This window comes from Bubalus bubalis, chromosome 19 (assembly GCF_019923935.1).
Source record: "Bubalus bubalis isolate 160015118507 breed Murrah chromosome 19, NDDB_SH_1, whole genome shotgun sequence".
Classification (NCBI taxonomy): domain Eukaryota; kingdom Metazoa; phylum Chordata; class Mammalia; order Artiodactyla; family Bovidae; genus Bubalus; species Bubalus bubalis.
In genome coordinates, this window is record NC_059175.1 from 28,324,266 (window position 1) to 28,343,478 (window position 19,213).

Below are 19,213 nucleotides of genomic sequence, written 5' to 3' on the forward strand. Positions count from 1 at the left end.
GGAAAAGCAAACATGTCCATGTGACGCTACTGACCAGACACTTGGGAACTTGTGCTGGTTTCTCTTGGACTTTGCCCAGTGAGCCTGGGCCCTTTGTTGATTTTAATCTGTATCCTTTTGTTAGAATAAAATATAACAGTGAGTTTAACAGCTTTTGAGTCCTATTATTCCTTCTAGGAAACCACAAAGCCAAAGAACAGTCTTCAGGTCTCCCTTCCAAACTTACTGGGCTTCCCTGCTGGTTCAGATGGTAAAGAATCTGCCTGCCAATGCCGCAGACCCAAGTTTGGAGCCCCAGGTCATGAAAACCCCCTGGAAAAGGAAATGGTAACCCACTCCAGTATTCTCGCCCGCGATATCCCATGGACAGAGGAGCCTGGCAAGCTACAGTCCAAGGGGTCGGGGTTGCAAAAAATCAGACATGACTGAACAACTAACAACACACTTTTCCAAACCTATTATCTAGTTCAGTCCTCCAAACCCTGCAGGATAACTACTGCCATTTCATAGATGATAAAATCCAGACTTTGAGAGGTTAATTCATTTAACTGGTTGATTAATCCAAATTAATTGCGCTATACCATGCTGTAATGTTACAGGTTATAAAGAATTGTGAAATAACTATCAGTTAACCTACATTTGCAGTATTTTCTTCAAAAAATATAAAATACAATTTCATAATCTCTGAATATTTAGACTAAAATTAATTTGTAAACACAGTAAAACTTATAATCATTAAGAACTTTATGTATGTTTGTGGTGGTTCTAAAAGCTGTAATGTGGTACCAAAACTTTTAAAGATTATATGAGACTCCTTGTTTACCCATCCCTCCCCACTAAAAAAAAATTTTTCAAAGTAATTCAATTCTCTGTGCCTCCAATCTTTGAGAACCATATGCGGACGTGTGTATATGGAGAATGAAATAGGCAGATTATTTTCTTAATGTCTGCAAATGTACTTCAGAATGTTATCTTTGTATGTTGAGGGGGAAAGCTTAAAATGCACTGTCATTTCAGGATTTTGCAGGGTTGTGCATATGTGCATGTGTGTGCAAGAGAGAAATGTTTCAAAAATATGTTATGTTTAAGTTCAGTATTCAGCCACAGAAATATCTGATAGCACCAAGTTCTACTTGGTTTTGAGAAATGCACTGGCATTATCAATATTGGATTTCTATGGTGACTAAGGGCTTTTCTGGAGGCTCTGATGGTAAAAAATGTGCCTCCAATGTGGGAGACCTGGGTTCGATCCCTGGGTTGGGAAGATCCCCTGGAGGAGGGCATGGCAACCCACTCCAATATTCTTGCCTGGAGAATCCCCATGGACAGAGGAGCCTGGCGGGCTACAGTCCATAGTGTTGCAAAGAGTCGGACACGACTGAGCAACTGAACACAATACAGCACATGGTGACTAAAATTCTGGAGGCACAGAAAATTTGTAACAGTTACTGATATCTCCTGGAATACAAAATACTTATTATTTAGTACAGTTTTATAATTTCTATTTGAATAAAACTGATTTCTAATTTAAAACTGATTTCCTTTTACAAAATTAGCTAAATGCTAAAACCATAACACAGGTTACCCATTTCAGTTTTGTGCCAAGACACTTTTATTTAGTAAAACTAAATAGCTAATTTTATACTTTCCTGATTTAAATTTATATACCTGTATAATACAAAAAGAAATCCTTAAACTTTCTATAGATCTGAATCGTAAGTTGGAAAAGTTTTGGCAAGTACCTGCTTTTTTTACCCCTGGCAATTTTTTTAAACAGGCTTTTTGTTTTAGAGCAGTTTTAGATTCACAGCAAAACTGAGCAGAATATAGAGATTCCTCATGAAAAGTGTGTGAAAGTGTTAGTCACTCAGTCACTGCCTGACTCTTTGCAACTCCATGGACTGTAGCCCACCAGGCTCCTCTGCCTATGGGATTCTCCAGGCAAGAATACTGGAGTGGGTAGCCATCCCCTTCTCCAGAGGATCTTTCCGACCGGGGAATCAAACCTGAGTCTCCTGCATCGCAGATGGATTCTTTACCATGTGAGCCACCAGGGAAGTCCAAACACCCTTGACACTCAACACAAGCACTGCCTCTCCCATCACCAACATTTCCCACCAGAGCAGTACATGTATTACTAATGAGGAACGTACACTACACATCAATATTATCCAGAATCTACAGTTTATTTTTAGGGTTCACTCTGCATGTTGTACATTTTATGGATTTACAAAAATGCACAGTGACATATATCCACCCATACAGTATCACATGGAACAGTTTCAATATCCTAAAAATTCTCTGTTCTACCTATTTAGCCATTCCTTCTCCTTTAACTCCTGGCAACCACTGATCCTTTTACTCTCTCCATAGTTTTGTCTCTTCCAGAATGTCATGTAGTTGTAACCACATAGTATGCGGCCCTTCAGATTGGCTTTTTTTACTTAGCAGAATGCACTTAGGTTTCCTCCACATCTTTTTGTTTTGGACCTCCCTGGTGGTTCAGAAGGTAAAGCATCTGCCTATAACGCAGGAGACCTGGGTTCAGTCCCCAGGTCGGAAAGATCTCCTGGAGAAGGAAATGGCAACCCACTCCAGTATTCTTGCCTGGAAAATCCCATAGACGGAGGAGTCTGGTAGGCTACCGTCTATGGGGTCACAAAGAGTCGGACATGACTGAGCAACTTCACTTCATGTCTTTTTATGGCCTGATAGCTCATTTCATTTTAGCACTGGAAAACAATCCATGTCTGGATATACCACGGTTTACTTATCCATCCACCATCTGAAGGACATGTTGGTTATATCCAGGATTTGACCATTTTGAGTAAAATTGCTGCAAACATCATGTGCAGATTTTCATGTGGACATTCATTTTTCAAATCTTCTGAGTAACTACCAACGAGTGTGACTGCTGAATCACAGGTCAGAGTAGGTTTAGTTTTACAAGAAGCTATCTATCTAAACAGTCTTCCAAAGTGGTTGGACATACACTTGGCTTTCCCACCAGCAATTCCTATTGCTCCACATCTCCAACAGCATTTGGTGCTTTCGGTGATCTGGATTTTGGCCGTTCTAATAGCTGTGAAGTATTAAGCACCTGAATTCTGATTTCAAAGTACATTTGAAATGTAACATTTCCCAGAATAATCCAAAGACTGAAAAACGTCAACATTTCTTTTAAAAAACTTTTTTATGAAACTATTGCCCTAAGTAGATTTTTCCCTATCAATTACTTACAGCTAGAAAGAATTTTGTATATATTGGACATCGAGAATTGAGGATACTGGAAATTTTAAATTAATGACATAGGATGTCAACACAGAAAGCGCAAATGAAATCAAACTAGTATGATTTCAAAAAATTAAGTTTAAAAGCTTTCTTGGCCAAAGTTTCATCAGTGGGGGGATAAACTCAGTGAAGAATATGCAATTCTGATTGAAATCACTTAATTGAAACTCACTGAATTCACTGTTCTAGGCTAGTTTTCCCAGAAGGATCGGCTGATCCAAGAAGAATCAAGAAAGAATGTGGTTCGCAGTGAACTATGCAAACATCTTTCTTCGTTAGCTAAAAATGAAATGGCAACCCACCCCAGTATTCCTGCCTAGGAAATCCCACGGATAGAGGAGCCTGGCAGGCTATAGTCCATGGGGTAGCAAGAGTCAGACAGGACAAAGCAACTAAACCACCACCACCAATCACTATAGACATCATATCAAATTCTGTAGTAATAATAAAGCGATGACTGCTTTTCAGCTGGAGGGCCTGTATTTTTCCTGCTGCATATCTAGCTGTGGTGCATTTTAATGAGAAAGGATGACTGCACCAGCTTTTATCCAGGAAGCAGATTTTAGCCTTCTGCTTAGGTCTCCCACATGCTAATATGGATGACTTTGTTCTGAAGAAGATCACTGATATAAATACATGTAGGTGAATAAATGTATTATCACAATTACAAATTCAATGTTAACATTTTACACACTAACTTCCAAGTGAGAAACCTAGAACTAACTAGATTCTCAGTATGTGTGAGGTTCCACTGAATCACAACAGTAGTTAGTACAGAAAAAAACATCAAATGTTAACATGAATCACTCTGAATACAGACCTGACCCTCTGTCCCCAGGAGGGCACTTTAAAGCAGACAATTCATTCTCCACACATATGTTAGCACAAGTAACACGTGTGCATGCTAAGTCATTTCAATTGTGTCCAAGTCTTTGCAACCCTATGGACTGTAGCTTGCCAGGCTCCTGTATCCATGGGATTCTATAAGCAAGAATACTGGAGTGGGCTGCCATGCCCTCCTCCAGGAGATTGTCCTGACCCAGGGATTGAATCCTTGTCTCAGGCATCTCCTAAATTGGCAGGTGGATTCTTTACCACAAGCGCCACCTGGGATGCCCAAAGTAACGTGTGGCTGCCTGAAGTTTAATGACTGATGCTCTTTAAAGAAGAGCGAGTTTATTTCCAGGCTAGTGTTGAAAAAATTCTGAGAAAATGTATGAAAACTCCTTCAAGTAATTTTCTCATATAGTCACTGGGAGGAAAATGATTTTACAAAATAGATACCTTTCATTGATTTATTAAATGTAATTTGTCAAAGAAATGAAACATTTAGACAAATTCTAGTCTTCTCTCACCACCAACTTCTCCCAAAATATATATTCCATAAAAGATGGCTCACTAAGAAGCTCTACTGCAGTCACAGTGGCAGAATCTAAGAGGACATAACGAGTCCTTCTGCTGCACAGAATCATTATCTATCTCTAACATGTCCTTAAAAGGCTGACTTCTAATCATGTGCCAGAGAGGGCCCTGCTAACTTCAGTGCTTTCATAAAGAAGAATAGATGAGAGCTCTCATTATAAATGACTTCAATACAACCGAGGAGAGAGTGAGCAGCCCAGAAAAAGAAGTCCTCATGTAGAAATGTTGGTGGCATGAAATGCCAAGTGCCTTTAACTAAGACTTTTCCTGTCATAAAGCAAGTTCTGTAAAAATGACTGCAAATAAATTCTTTGGGGCTCCGTGTGAATCGGCAATTTCCATTTATATTATACTGTTGTTTACTCAAAAACTTCTTAATGAATAGGACTCAGAGTTTGCCAAAGTGTTTTCCACAAAACAGCTCTCTTGAGATGTTCCAGATCTGTAATCAAATAAGTCTGAAAAACCCTGAATAGTTAATTCACCTCTTGGGTATGCATAATGCACACTAATATATAAAAGCCTCTAAGAAGACAACCATTAAAATTTTTTAATATTGTTTAACTAAGCATTTCCCAGACATATTTGGCTACATATCTAACAGCTAATTAAACAGTTTTGGAAATGCTACCACATAGGAAAAATATTATTATCATTTAAGAAATATTAGGAAATACTATACTCTGGGCACTCTGCTAAAACGAGTTCTAGTTCTTAAACAAAGTACTGATTTTATTTGTGTGACTTATTTTATTCAACTTATCATTATTTATTTTATACAGCTCTATCCTTAATAGTATTTTGGTCTGTTGTTTTCCAATTTTGCCTAATTTTTTTTTCTGCATAGATGTGAAAGTCTAGCAAATGTAAACTAGTTATATTAGTCTCTGGCTCAATTCTCTACTTCAAACACAGGAAATATTTTACAACTAAATCTTGGCTAATAACTACCTGTATTTGTTTTTTAAACAAAACAGTGATGAAAATGCAAATAACTACAGCATTTCAGAGTTGGTTAACAAATCCTAAGAATACTTTCAGGCCATTGGGAAGGTCTTTCCAACCTACATTTCAAAATGTTCATAAAGAAGCTATCTTGGTTGCTAATTTCAGTATAAGGAAAAATGATCTGACTGCTCAAAGGCTTATGTGAATGTCTTCCTTTTACATTTAACACTGAATCATTTGCATCCTCCATTTAATAGCAAGAAGGTGTCAGCCACAAACTGGATGTCACCAAGATGCAAATAAACTACAATTGAGACCAGCTGTTGTTATTCAGTATAGGGACTGATCTATTTATTTTCTCATCCCACCCACCCTCCTCAGGTTTCATTTTTGTCTTCTCAATCTCAACTTGTTCCACTCGGGGTCTCCCTCTATCCTCTTCTGTGTGAACACATTACATTTTTTCCCAGAGATGCCACTTGTGGTCAAAGGAAAGATGAAATCAATCAGTCTTTGTGATAATAAAAACCATGATCTTGATAGCCAAACCAAGAATATTATGCAACACAGATGTTATCTATCAATAAACCTTGAAGAGCCGTATATGCTTAATGCACTGAGTTCATACAAACTGTTGCTAATTAGAGAGATGAGGTCAATAAATAAACAGCAGTGAGTTAGCATTTGGAAGGCTGAGAAACATATATTAATGGATGGGAAAAGTCACTCTTGAGAGTCAAGAATGGGAATTAAATTTAATCTGGAGAAAATCTTGGTTGCACTTGAAAGCTTCTGAGCAGGAAAGTGTTTTGATTAAATAAATAGTTAAAGAGCTCAGGTATAAATGAACTGGATGGGTGAGTAGCTGTTAATCGAGTATTTTAAGTCACTTGGTTAAAAGTGACTGACCTAAGTCAGGGTTATCAGGACCCAGACCAAGTGTAGACATGAGGAGCGATGAAGGTGCCAACAATGATTTCAAAGTAAGAGCTGGTGGAGCTTAGAAGGGAAGAAGAAGGTGGGATACATGAAATCTGAGACTGAGGTTCCCCACACCAGGCTCAAATGATGTGAAGCTGACCAGAGAAAGGCTGGGAAGAGAAGCTTCTTCAAAGGAGGAAATGTTTCCATGTGTTGGGTTGAACTGCCCAGCAATGAAGTGAGATAACTGAACAAAAAACCTGAAGTATGATCACAATAAGACAAGAATGACAAGTCTTATTAATAAAAACATATTTTGATTAGTCTTTCCTGGGGGCACATGGGAGACAGGATTGCAGAAATTTAGAGAATGAAAAAAAGAAAGGTTACGTATCACTAACTTGATTAAAATTCCATACTAAGTTAGTGACAGCTGTCTTAGAGCAATACTTATCTACTACAGCACAACCCATCCAAAAGCAAATGTGTGCAGAGAATTACAAAATATTTTTCAGACTGATGAAATTTCACTTTTATGCCTTTTTTCTTTTTTCCCCAATGGTGCAGAAAGAGATGATGGGGAATTTAAATGGATGGGCCCAATATTTGCACAAGAATTCCACAGTCTATGTAGATAAGTTTCCTACCATTACTGCTTAGCGTTGGACTCGGGCACTTGCCCTGTCAAGCAATAGATTTTCAGTACTGCCCCTGGCAGACATTCCACCAGCAAAAGCAATCCCTGCCCAGGCCCAAACACTCCCAGCTATTCTAGTCAGGCCAGTTCAACCCATGCCCCTTAAAACCTCACAAAAACACTGACTTACACTGCAGTATATCCCTACTCAGCTTCCTACTAACCATAAACTATTTAAACTACCCAACAGTTTCTTTAGCTATAAAATGTACAACAGCTGACAAAATACCTATTGGTCTTCTTGCAAATACAGGATATAAGGTAGGTGAGACCATGCCCAATAAATATCATTAGCAGTATTATTTTAATCCATGAAATAAATGGAGTTTAATTTTTTTTTAATATATAAGCTACAATAAACTTGTGTTAAATTGGTGGTTACTTTAGGTCAATGGTTTTAAAACTCATTTACCAATGAAACATATTTCAAAGAAAATGTAATACCGAAACAGAAAGAGCTAGATAGAGCAGCTGTAATTTACAAAGGGATGTGAAAGCCTGGCTCTCACTCATTCAGCTTCCTTCACACTCCCTTCCACCAGTCACCCCAAACCTCCAAGGCAGGTTCCCAGGGCTCCAGCAAACACACTTTAAAAAAATATATCATTTTGGGTAATAATTGATATAATCAAAAATTATGGAAAACAGGTCCCCATTGGTAAGAGAAGCATTCTAATTTTTTTATTTTTTTAAAAAATGATCATTCTTTTCATTCTGACACCTTCAGGAGCTCTTGAAGGTTTCAAAATAATTACATATTCCAAAATTTTAGTGTACTTCTTGCATAGTGAAAATTGATGAATCTTTCTTGAGATGCTGGAATTACTTCTCCACCCTCCCAGTTCCCCAACTCCTGCACACATGTACACACCTCCTTTACAGGAAACTCAAAAGAAAACAAATGCACTTTAGCAGTCAACTGGATTGCCTCTTTCCATAGCATCCCATGAGTAAAGGACTGTGCAATGGGAGCTCCAGCAGATTAGGATCCCCAGAAGATGTGGTCGACCACCAGAGTGGTATTGATTTTTGTAACTGAATTAAATACTCGGAAAAAAAACAAACTCTCCAGTGTACCACAGCCCCCATAACTCTCTATTATCCTAAAAAACTGCATTATCTGTCTTCTGGACACATTTGAACAGGTCAGAGAATAGGGCTTATAACTTGAGTAAGCAACTTCTGGATTCATAAGAAATTCCATTCCTGAGTGACATCACCAGATTGGGGGCTTTTTGAACTATCTGAGTATCCCTATAACCTGGTCATTTGGGTTAGGAAATTGCTTTCTACCAGCCAGAAGACCTGTCAATCTGGGACTTGCTTCCCTGATGGGGCAGTGGATAAGAATCCACCTGCCAAGGAAGGGGTCACCCGTGTGATCCCTGGCCCAGGAGGATCCCACATGCTGCAGAACAACTAAGCCCAGTGCACTCCAGAACCCAGGAGTCCCAACTCCTGAGGCCGCACGCTGCAAATACTGAAGCCTGTTCAGGACAAGAGAAGCCACGCAGCGAGAAACCTGTGCGCCTCAAGGGCGCGTGGCCCCACGCTCACCGCACTGGACAAAGTCCAGGCAAAGGAATGTACGCCCGGCACAGCCAGAAACAAAATTACTTACTTCAGAAGAGCAAAGCTGTGGACACACAATACAGGGTGTAAACTCACAGGCAACTCTGAACATTCCACCAAACATTAAATTTCTAATTTATTAATAATCTGTAATATAAATATTAGATTTCTTATCATGCACACTCCTTGACTGGAAAATTCCTAATTCAATAAGTATTTCTTTACTCTCATATCCTTTCTAAAAGAAAGACATTAATGTTATATTCTTGGGTGAAAAACAGTGAGGTCTCGAGAGGATAACAGTCTTTGGATGTGTATATTTTATATCCAGACAGACACACAAAAATTCTGAGAGAATAAATTCTAATGTTAATAGAAGATAGTTTTTAATTTAATTTTTGACATCTCTTTTTCCATTTTCTTAAACAATCAACATTTAAAACCTCAGGTATATCTTCACAATACCTTTCTTGCTAAAAGCTCAGTCAGGGAATCCTACCGGGGTCCGTGACCAGGCTCCTTCAGGGCTGCCCCTACTCTCCGTCTTTAACCTCTGGCCCCAGGTACTCAGCCTGCTTCCCCAGCCTCTCTGTAGCTGTCACCACTCATTTGGCCCCTTCTGTTTCTTCTACCACTGACTGTACAACTGACTGCAAGTGAGGTGAAGGACAAGAGCCCCAAATCTCTGTGGTCTTAAGTTTACTACCAACCAATAAGGGAGAAATAAAAAAGTAAACAAACAGCATGACAAAGTATAGGGAAGGAATGAATTTGCATCAGCTTACAAACTGTATACAATTGAGGCTCCTGGTTTATAGTTTTTAGCACACCCATGAAATTGCGAGGCAGCATTCGGGAGGAGCCCACAGCAAGCCCAGGACTACGGACGACTGTGGAGTTCTTCCCAGGAGGCCAGGAATCAGAGGCATTGTAAGGATCAGTGCTACAAGAATTAACCTTGCCCGATATATATATACCCCAAGTTTTCAAGCATACGTAGATTGCATTAATAATCAATTCTTAACATTTAACACTTCTTTTCGCATTATTTCTCAATCAAATGATGTGAAAACTACAACTCTCAGGTAAACAGCTGCATCATTTTTTTGATGTTCAAGAGTCTCAAGAGATTGCTCAAAGAGGCTGGGAACACTAGTGTACAGAAAAGAGGACAGGTCTCAGAAGTGTGACAGAACAGGCTTTACGTGGAAGCTCCGTCATTAACTGAGCAAATCTGAGCCGGTTCTCTACACTCTCTGAGCCTCAAGTTTCCAAATACAAAGCTGAGGATAATAATAATTCCATGAACCTTCCCACGAGGGGAAACCAAGTGAACCCAGTCTTCTAGCTGACTATCTGCTCCCCTTCAAACCTCACCTGAAGTCCACGCAGATAGAAGGGCAAATGTAAAAGGCACTCTGCCCCTCTCACAACCTCTAAATGAAAGGCCAACCTACTAGGCCGATGGCCAGCCCTGACACACTGGCCTCTTGGCATGTCCTCTTATCCACAGAAACACACACACACACAAAATTATGTGAAAAAAATTTTCAGTATTATTTCTTTTTTGAAGAGTAACATACAAAATCAACTTCTGCCTCAGAACAAAGTGTAACTATTCTTGGGGAGTGTCAGAGAGGAAACAGCAGATTAAGTTTTATATATAACCTGAAACTGAAAATTATTCTTGAAATCATTTCTTGAACATAAATGTTTTCAATGGTTTAGATGAAATGATAGCACAGTATAATTCAAGATAAACACGGACTATCTCTCCAGAAGATCTCTTCCTTTAATCAGGAAAATAAGTCTAGTTTACAGGAAATGACTGAGCACTGAGGAACTGATGCTTTCACATTGTGGTGCTGGAAAAGACTCTTGAGAGTCTCTTGGACAGCAGGGAGCTCAAACCCAGTCAATCCAAAAGGAATCAACTCTGAATACTCATTGGAAGGACTTATGCTGAAGTTGGAGCTCTAATACTCTGGCCACCTAATGTGAAGAGCCAACTCATTGGAAAAAACCTTGATGCTGGGAAATATTGAAGGCAGGAGGAGACAGGGGTGACAGAGGATGAGATGGCTGGATAGCATCACCAACTTAACCGACATGAGTTTGATAGTGAAGGACAGGGAAGCCTGGCATACTGCAGTCCACGGGGTCGCAAAGAATTGGGCACGACCTAGGAACTGAACAACAACAATCCAAAATGACACTATCAACTGAATATAGTAAGTTGATAAGCATTTTAAATGAAAGCAAAGGATTATTTCATTTTTAAATACCTGATTGACACACAGCAATGAGAAATACATAACAAGTATCAAATTCTAATATAGACAATGTAGTTCATGAAAACAATTTTTTTTCTTTCAGAAAATTTATTTTCTGCCATTAGCTACAAACCCATAAAGGGGTAATATTAAAGGTATTATTATTACAGTACTAAAACAATCTTTTATACGTTGGTTTATAGAGCAAGCTTTTGGAAGCACAAAGCAATCACAGCAACAATTCACAACAGTCTTTAAAAAGCAGGCTCTTCCACATTACAAATGCAAGTGAACTGTTATTTAAATCAGGAAGCAAGGAAAAAACTATCCTTTAGGAGGATAACATAGAGAAGGAAACATCTCTTACTTTACGAGCAGCCATGGTATTTGTTCCTACACTGAAAACTGATGTTATCGCAATTATCCATCCCAATCTCCAGGCCTTGCTCCTGGAGGCAGTTATAACTTCTCCACCTCTTACTGTGTTAACACTAGTTCTGTAGTTTCCTGATAAAGAATCTTAGTGCAAACAGATCTTAGTGATTAACTGTAAGGTTCATCCCCTTCTTGTACAGACAAGTAAACTGAGGCCAAAACAAGTATCTTACTGTTAATAATAAAGCTAATTAGTTGAAAAGCCTACCCAGGGCTTTTCCAGTCCACACCTCTCATGAGAACCACATTTGTGAAACAGACAACTCAAGCAGGTATCAACCCAGAAGCATAAGAAATGTTTTCAGTGGGCCACATAGCATAATTTTAACTATTAAAACAATTCAAGAGATTATTAGTCATACACCAGCATCCTTCGGATAGTAGGTGTAGGAACAGTGCTAATTTGCCTGAATCTCTTCTAATGTATTCTTTTTATTCAAAAACAACAGTACTATAGAAAATTTAGAAATATTGTAATTTTAATAAAGTCCATACTACATATGCTATATTTTCAACTAGTAAATCAAATCAATATACCAATCCTGACACTTAGGTACAGTGTGCCTATAGGAAATGTGATAACTATTTCAATGCAAGCTTTTTTGAAATGTACACTGCAACACAAATCCTAAGCATTTTTAAGATTCACATTAATTCCAAGCTTTTTAAAAATGTATTTACAGAAGAAAGCTTCTTTTGCAATTTATATGTTCCTAAATGTTTCCATTAGCTAAAAGATATTTTGGAATATGATCAAACGGTATTGAATGTCAGGTTCTAACAGCAAAGCTAAATCTCTGACAGTTCTCAGATGTGGCCACTGCTTTAAACCACTGTGTCCCCAAAGGTCTAACAGGGTAAAAATTCTACCTTAACAAGTGAAGACAGCAAGGCATATTTAATGGTTTAATTTCATCTCTAAGTGGTAAACACAAAATTGGATTTGGGCTTACTTCACATTGCTAACAACTTAGTATTAACATATGCATCTCTCATTCTTCCTCCTCAAGAAAGAAGTTTACACATTCCAGCTACATATAACTTCCAAATTCTTTCTATGAAAACCAAAATAGGACTCCTTTAAAAAAAAAAAAAAGATGGAGAATTGGCAGACTACATGTTTATGGTAACCTACCAAAAAACATAGAAATGTGCAGCCCCAGCTCACCAGAAAAATCACATGTGACCAAACTATTCTGTGACATCTTATGTCTTTTATGCCCAATATTCTGGTTTTGCATTCGCCTATGTCAAACCCTACGCTCAAGAGCTAGGTACTACTGTAGAACATCTTTAGCACGAAGAGTGTGAGAGCTCCGTTGTTGGCCCGTGGCGTGATCTTAGAAACACTTGAATCAAACCTATTTATTTCCCCTCTGCTATTTAAAATCGAGAGACCTCAGGCTTGGGACGTGGCTAAACAACAACAAAAAGAGAAGAAGTAAAAAACACCCGAACACGGAACACGCTAAGAACAAAGGAAACACCAGCTTGTGAACAGGAAATGAAGCAACTCTATACACATAAATACCTTTTGGGGCCGCCAACGTAGGTGAAAGTAAAGGTGGAGTCTGAGTATCTGAAATCTGAAACGAAAAGTCTTGTTAAAAGCTACCCCCGGGAGTGGATTTTTAACCCTCGTCCTGACTCGGACCCCTTATTTATTTGATAGAGCCAAGGGGAGGCCTGGCTGGGCGGGAGGCGAGAGCTGGAGAACCCCGAGTTCCCCTCTCCGAGCGGTGCCGGAGGGGATGCTGCGCACCCTGAGCCGGGTGCCGCGCGTGGCCGCCCCCCGCAACAAGTGCCGGGTGCCATGGCAACGGCGGGAATTTCCCGGTCCGGGCGGCCGGAAGCGGCCCCCGCTGAGCTCTCGGCTGGGGGAGCAAAATCCTGTCCCCCTCCAGGGGGAGCAAAATGGACGAAAGACGACCCCCAAGCAGAGGCTCGGGGCGCCTTAGGGACCTAGGGCATCGCTTCTTTTTCCGGGGCATGACACTGCCAGTCGGAGGTACTAGAGGGAGCCGAAGCGACCGGAGATCGGCCCAACGCTGCCCACCGGGGGGGCCTAGGCGCCGGGCGCAGCCAGCCAGCGCCGCGCAGCGCAGCGGGCTCCATTCCTGGCTGCCGCCGCTCAGCCCATTGCGCAAACCCGGCGGGTCCTATCAGCCGCCTGGGTCGCTGCTGTTGAAACCCCGGAGGCGGGATCGGACGCTCCAGGCGTCCACAGGGGACTAAAAATACCATGCACGGCTCCTTGCCTAGACCCCTGCTCGGGGCCACCAGGGTTCTGTCCCCAAAGCTGGTGACCGCCCCAGACAGGGGGGAGGGGAGAAGGAGAGAGGCTGTTGCCCCCTCCCCCTTTTGGCTCCCGCTCCCGCTGCAGCAGCTGTTGCCAAATGAACCCCAGAATGGGGATGTGCAACCCACCCCCCATCCCCAGCCACACACCTCGCGGCCAGAAAACTGGGCAAGGGGGTGACGGGCGGGCAGAGGAAGCTGGCGCTGGGTCCGAGGCTCTGGAAAGGCGAGAACTCACCTGCAAACAGGCAGTCCTTCTCGGCTCTGGACTTCTGGATCACGACGTCGATATCCTTCTGAATTCGCTCTTGCCTTGAACACATCCCCATTAAATAAATCCCTGGAAAAGAAGCAGCCGCTATTTTCCACCCCACCCCACCCCCTCGCACGCTTCCAGCTTTCGTAAATATTCAGTTAAAAATGAAACCTCTGGCCGAGGCAGGGGCTGAAGGCGAAGTGGTTTCGGAAGTGATCCCGGGTGAGAGAGGAGGCGGTGGTGGCGGAGGAGGAGGGGGGGGAGGTCGGCTTTGCATTCCCAGATGTGACCGCCCAGCTGCTGCTCGCCGCTGCTGGATTCCAATTTCTTCCCCTCCTGACAATGGATGGTGATGACACCGACTCTCACTTTCTCCCTCCCCCCGCCAAGACCAACGGCCGTGGGGGGGCCGAGGGTGCTGGAGACGGCCGGAGAGCGATCACCGGCCGGGCGGCGGGCGCCGGCGAGGGGCGAGCCCCGCTCCGCCTCACGCGCGCACACCCCTCGCGGCCCGCACGCCGGCCTTCCACACCCGCGCACACTCGCGCCCGCGGGCGGCGGCGGCCGTGCCGAGGCTGCTGCAGCGCCGCCGGCCGCCGACCCTCCCGCGCCCGCCGCCCAGTCACCCGGTCCCGACAGCCCGGGCTTCGCTCGTATCCCCGCCGGCAGAGCGCAGGCTGGATTCCCCAGGCCAGCCGCCGCTCGCGCCGGGGGCTGAGTGGGAATGTCGGTAGTGAAGACTCCCTGGGGCTCCTAGCCCGCCGCCCCCACCCCCCCTTCGCGCTTCCACCACTTTTATGAATTCGACTCCACTTTCGGAAGGAATTATGAGTCATATGGAAAACCCAAACCCGAGTGGCTGGAAGGGGGGAAGAGGGGCAAAGCGAAATCGTTCAAAATGGGAAATAAATAAATAAAACGAACAAACCCTTCCTTGTTGTCACATCAGGCAAGATGGAAAAAGCCTTGAAATGACTCCAGACGTACACCCTCCCGTGCCTACACTGCCAGAGTGTTTTCTCCCGGATAGAAGTAGTTCAGCCCTTCTGGAGCGCCCTTTAGGAAATACAACCCCTTTTGAGAGACTTCTTCCACTTGCAGAGACTCACCCGTTCTGCTCTGCTCGGTCTTTCCGTCCATGAAAAATCGGCAGAATCAACTGGCACGTGCCAGGGTCTCCGTCAAGGATGGATATCTGTTTGGCTTGTTTTTTAATGCCACCCTTTTGCCAGTCAGTCAAGAGAAAGCTGCTACAATCCTGTTGTCTTGCCTAGAACTGAGATAGTGCTCTGAGCCTCACTTTCTGTTCTGCCTAAGGACAACTTGGGCCGAGGTAGCTGCCCTGCCTCTGTACTGCCATGTGCCCTAGGACAGGCTTGTTAATCTTTTCTCCACTGGGGCGGCTTCCCTGAGCAGTGCATGTCTCGCCTGGTTCTGCATCCCCAGTGCCTGGTGCAGTGCCTGGAATATAACGGGGAGGCGAAAATGCTTGCTGTCTGAATGCATGAATGGGTGGTACCTTCAGCCTCTTTATAGATACTCCAGCTTCAATGAGCTTCCTTATCACTATGAGTACCCAAGAGTTGTCAAACTGGCTCAGACCCTTAATCAGTTCAGTTCTGATGCTGACAGTGACTATGTGTTCTTTAGGAGAATTAGGAATGGCTGTGATCCCTTATGGAGTCTTTAGATTCTAGAGAGAGAAAAGCATCCAGAGATCATATGCCCCAACTCCTCTGCCTTGCAGAAAGAAAACACAAAATGATTTGTTGTACAGCCTGGAATACATCACATTCGTTGTGAATTATAAGAGGAAACGTTCATCTGCATTACCTGGACCACTGCAGTCTTCGAGTAGAGGCTCATCTCCTGCTCACCCTTCCTGAAATGCTTCTTCAGGACAGGTTCAAGTCTTTCCTGGGCATGTTGCTTTGTACAGGCCCCTTGGCTGCCAAAAGCACTTTCTTCTCTTTCTCCTAACACTGGCTATCATGAACACTTCCTCCTGCCGTCCTGTGCTCTAAATTCCCGAAAAACTTAAAATCTATGAGCTCACAAGAGTTAATTTTATAGTTGTCTATCCATCAAGCTTGTGTTCCCAAAGTAGTGCCCTTTCCACAAATAAATTTGAAATCGTTTTAAAGGCATGGAATGTTTTGCCCGGGATCACCTCCTGGTTTACTACTCACTCCATAAAATAGGCCTTCTTGTGATTTGCCCTACATTTGTTTTTTTGTTTTGTTTTGTTTTGTTTTCAGGCTTTACAGGCTGCCGTGTTTTGGTTAAACAAAGCTAACCTCACTCTGTTCATGCCCTGAAGGTGCAGTATATTTAAATATTTTTAAATTTTAAGGGATAAGGAAAAAAATTAAAAACTTTTCTATCTGCATTTCTATAAGATAAGTTTCTCTAATAAAAACTTCCAAGCCATCAATGTTGCTAAGCTAGATCTTTATGACATGGTGCTTTCAAACTCAGCTCACAAGCCAGTGTCCTGCTTACCCCACCTCATCTCAGACTCTTATTTAAGCATTGAGATTATTTGTGGTCTTATTAAAAACTATATTCAGCTTTGAGATGAGGAGGTTATATCCCTACCTTAAACACTGTGTGCACACAAACACACACACACATGCCTTCAGGAACATAGTAAATAGTAGACCCTCAATCACTATGCTTTAAAAAGGAATCATTTTTTCACAATGACAGACAATTTCTGTGATATGCTATAGTAATTGGACATAATAATCTATGTGTTAGATGATAGAGTCTAGCCAAAAAAGTTCCACTGGTTTATAAAAATGATCCCAAGCCAACCAATAGAATTTACTAGAAAAAAAATGTAAATTCCTCACCTATGCTAAAATATTCAACTGCAGAAGTGTAACATAATGGAAATGTGGCAGCAAGTTCAACAGTGTGATGTGGATATTTATAACTCGCACTTATTCAGAACTTAGTAGCCCAGCCTGATACTGCTCTAAAAGTTTTACTTATGTTAACATTTAATTCACAATAACCCTCTAGGGACACTATACTGTTATTCTTCATATTTTAGAAAAGAGGAGACTGAGGCACAAAAGGGTTCATTAGCTAAGGTGGGACCTGATGGGCAATGAACCTTTTCCTCTATCCAAATCTTTCAGCAGTTGAACTGAACTTTAAGGAAAATAAACGTTCAGAAGTCTCACTGCTGAGTAAACTGGCCCCACTAATGGCATCAGGCCAGGAGTTAGGCTACCAAGAAGTCCTATAATGGATTCTGAGGGCGGCCTGGAGCCTATGGATTCTCAAAATAGCCTCTTCTAGTGGCAGTTATATTTCTCTTTCCTGCAATGAACTTCCTTTCCCAAATGAATCCCAGCCCTCAGTAAAGTCTAAAGTAAAAGCGTGACCTCTGCTATTCCATGGGGATTAAGAAAAGAGGTTGGGGGCAGGATTGTCAAAGACAACAGTCCCCTTTCCCAAATGGTGTTATCAGTAGCAAATGCCCATGGGAATGCCCAGCAGACTTGGTCAACCATGGAAACAGCAGTGTGATAACTTGCCTTTGTGGTAGAATCAGAGTCAAAAAGGGAGAGGTTGAATCCGAGGGGTTGCTATGGGAGGGGGTCACCAAGGACCTTAAGCTAGAGTGAGGAAGTGAGATTTTATCTGAGAGAAATGGGAAGCTATGGAAGGAAGGCAATCTCAAAGCTCTTGCCAATTTTTAGATTTATATAGGTTCTTCTTGCAATTGTTCTATAATGGAAACAAACTAGCTAGCCCCAACTGGCCTCTTCTAAAACAAGTGGATTTGGACACTTCTTTATAAAGCAGCTGGTAGTTTTGCTTTGAGAGAAACTAATCATGCTATCTTAACTTCATCTTATTGATCTAACAACCAAAGTAGGGGCAAACCAAATTTGACCTTGAAAATGGAGAATTTTAGGTGGTATGATATGAAATTCACCTGAATTTGATCCTTACCACATTCCCTAAGTGAAGTGAAGTCGCTCAGTCATGTCCGACTCTTTGTGACCCCATGGACTGTAGCCTACCAGGGTCCTCCATCCATGGGATTCTCCAGGCAAGAATACTGGAGTGGGTTGCCATTTCTTTCTCCAGGGGTTCTTCCCGACCCAGGGATTGAAGCTGGGTCTCCCACATTGCAGGCAGATGCTTTAACCTCTGAGCCACCACACTCCCTAACCTAAGGTCAAATAGAGCAGCACAGTGGTCATGTGGAGGTTTTATGGTCCTTCCTCAAAATCCTAGTGAATTTAACAAATACTGAAGCTATAGCATGAAACCTGCACTGCTCTTTCTAGTTCCAAGGGTCTCTTTAACTTAGTCCCAATTGTCTCTCATTAAACTTTAATTCCTGTTTCTACTATAGATGCATCCACAGCCCTAGTTAGATTAGATTCATCACCATCCCATGCAAACTCATCCTTCTCAGCTTCCACTCAATCTTTATCTTAATTCTTTGATGTTTTTTGGTAGCTAAGTTATGTCCTACTTTTTCGTGACCCCATAGACTATATTCCACCAGCTCCTCTGTCCATGGGATTTCCTAGGCAAGAATACTGGAGTGGGTTGCCATTTCCTTCTCCAGGGGTATCTTCCTGGCCCAGGGATCAAACCTGTGTCTCCTGAACTGGCAGGCAGATTCTTTACAGCTGAGCCACCAGGGACGCCCCGTCTTAATTCTACTTTCTTTAAATGCCTCTTCTTTGTTTATTTTTTAAACTGCATAAATACTGCATGAACATATTCTCAGTGCAAACCATTTAAGACATATTAAGTCTGAAATTCCTATGTATCATAACCTGTAAGTCTACTCCTCATTCCAAAGGTAACTGGCATTAATAGCTGTAAAATAATCCTCCCATTCTTGTATTCATCTAGCCACACACAAATGTACATCTATTCATAGATTTATACATGTATATTCTAATTTAAAAGGAACCACACAATCCGCATTGTTTTGCAGCTTGATTCTTCCGCTGGCTTGGAGAACTTAGTCAGTACAAAGAGATCTAGCGCATTTTTTTTAGCTACTGCAGAGAATTTTATCGAATGGATGCACTGTCTTATATTTTAACCATGCCTCTGCAG

The 19,213-nt window shown here is 41.9% G+C and overlaps 1 protein-coding gene across 3 annotated transcripts in view; it reads right to left on the reverse strand.

Moving 5' to 3' along the window:
* Positions 1 to 15,399, reverse strand: part of PARP8 (poly(ADP-ribose) polymerase family member 8) — a 196,176-nt gene extending 180,777 nt beyond the window's left edge. The window contains exons 1-3 of one of the 3 annotated variants that reach the window (XM_025270536.2): positions 15,223 to 15,399; positions 14,096 to 14,197; positions 13,091 to 13,145 (exon numbers count right to left, since the gene is read on the reverse strand). In XM_025270536.2, the coding sequence (XP_025126321.1) occupies positions 13,091 to 13,145; positions 14,096 to 14,197; positions 15,223 to 15,253 (188 nt within the window). In that variant the 5' untranslated portion in view covers positions 15,254 to 15,399. Of the gene's footprint in view, positions 1 to 13,090; positions 13,146 to 14,095; positions 14,198 to 14,284; positions 14,552 to 15,041; positions 15,061 to 15,222 lie in introns of those variants that run through there. The other 2 variants (XM_025270537.2, XM_025270535.2) reach the window with 2 other exon arrangements.
* Between the last annotated feature and the right edge of the window lie 3,814 nt (positions 15,400 to 19,213).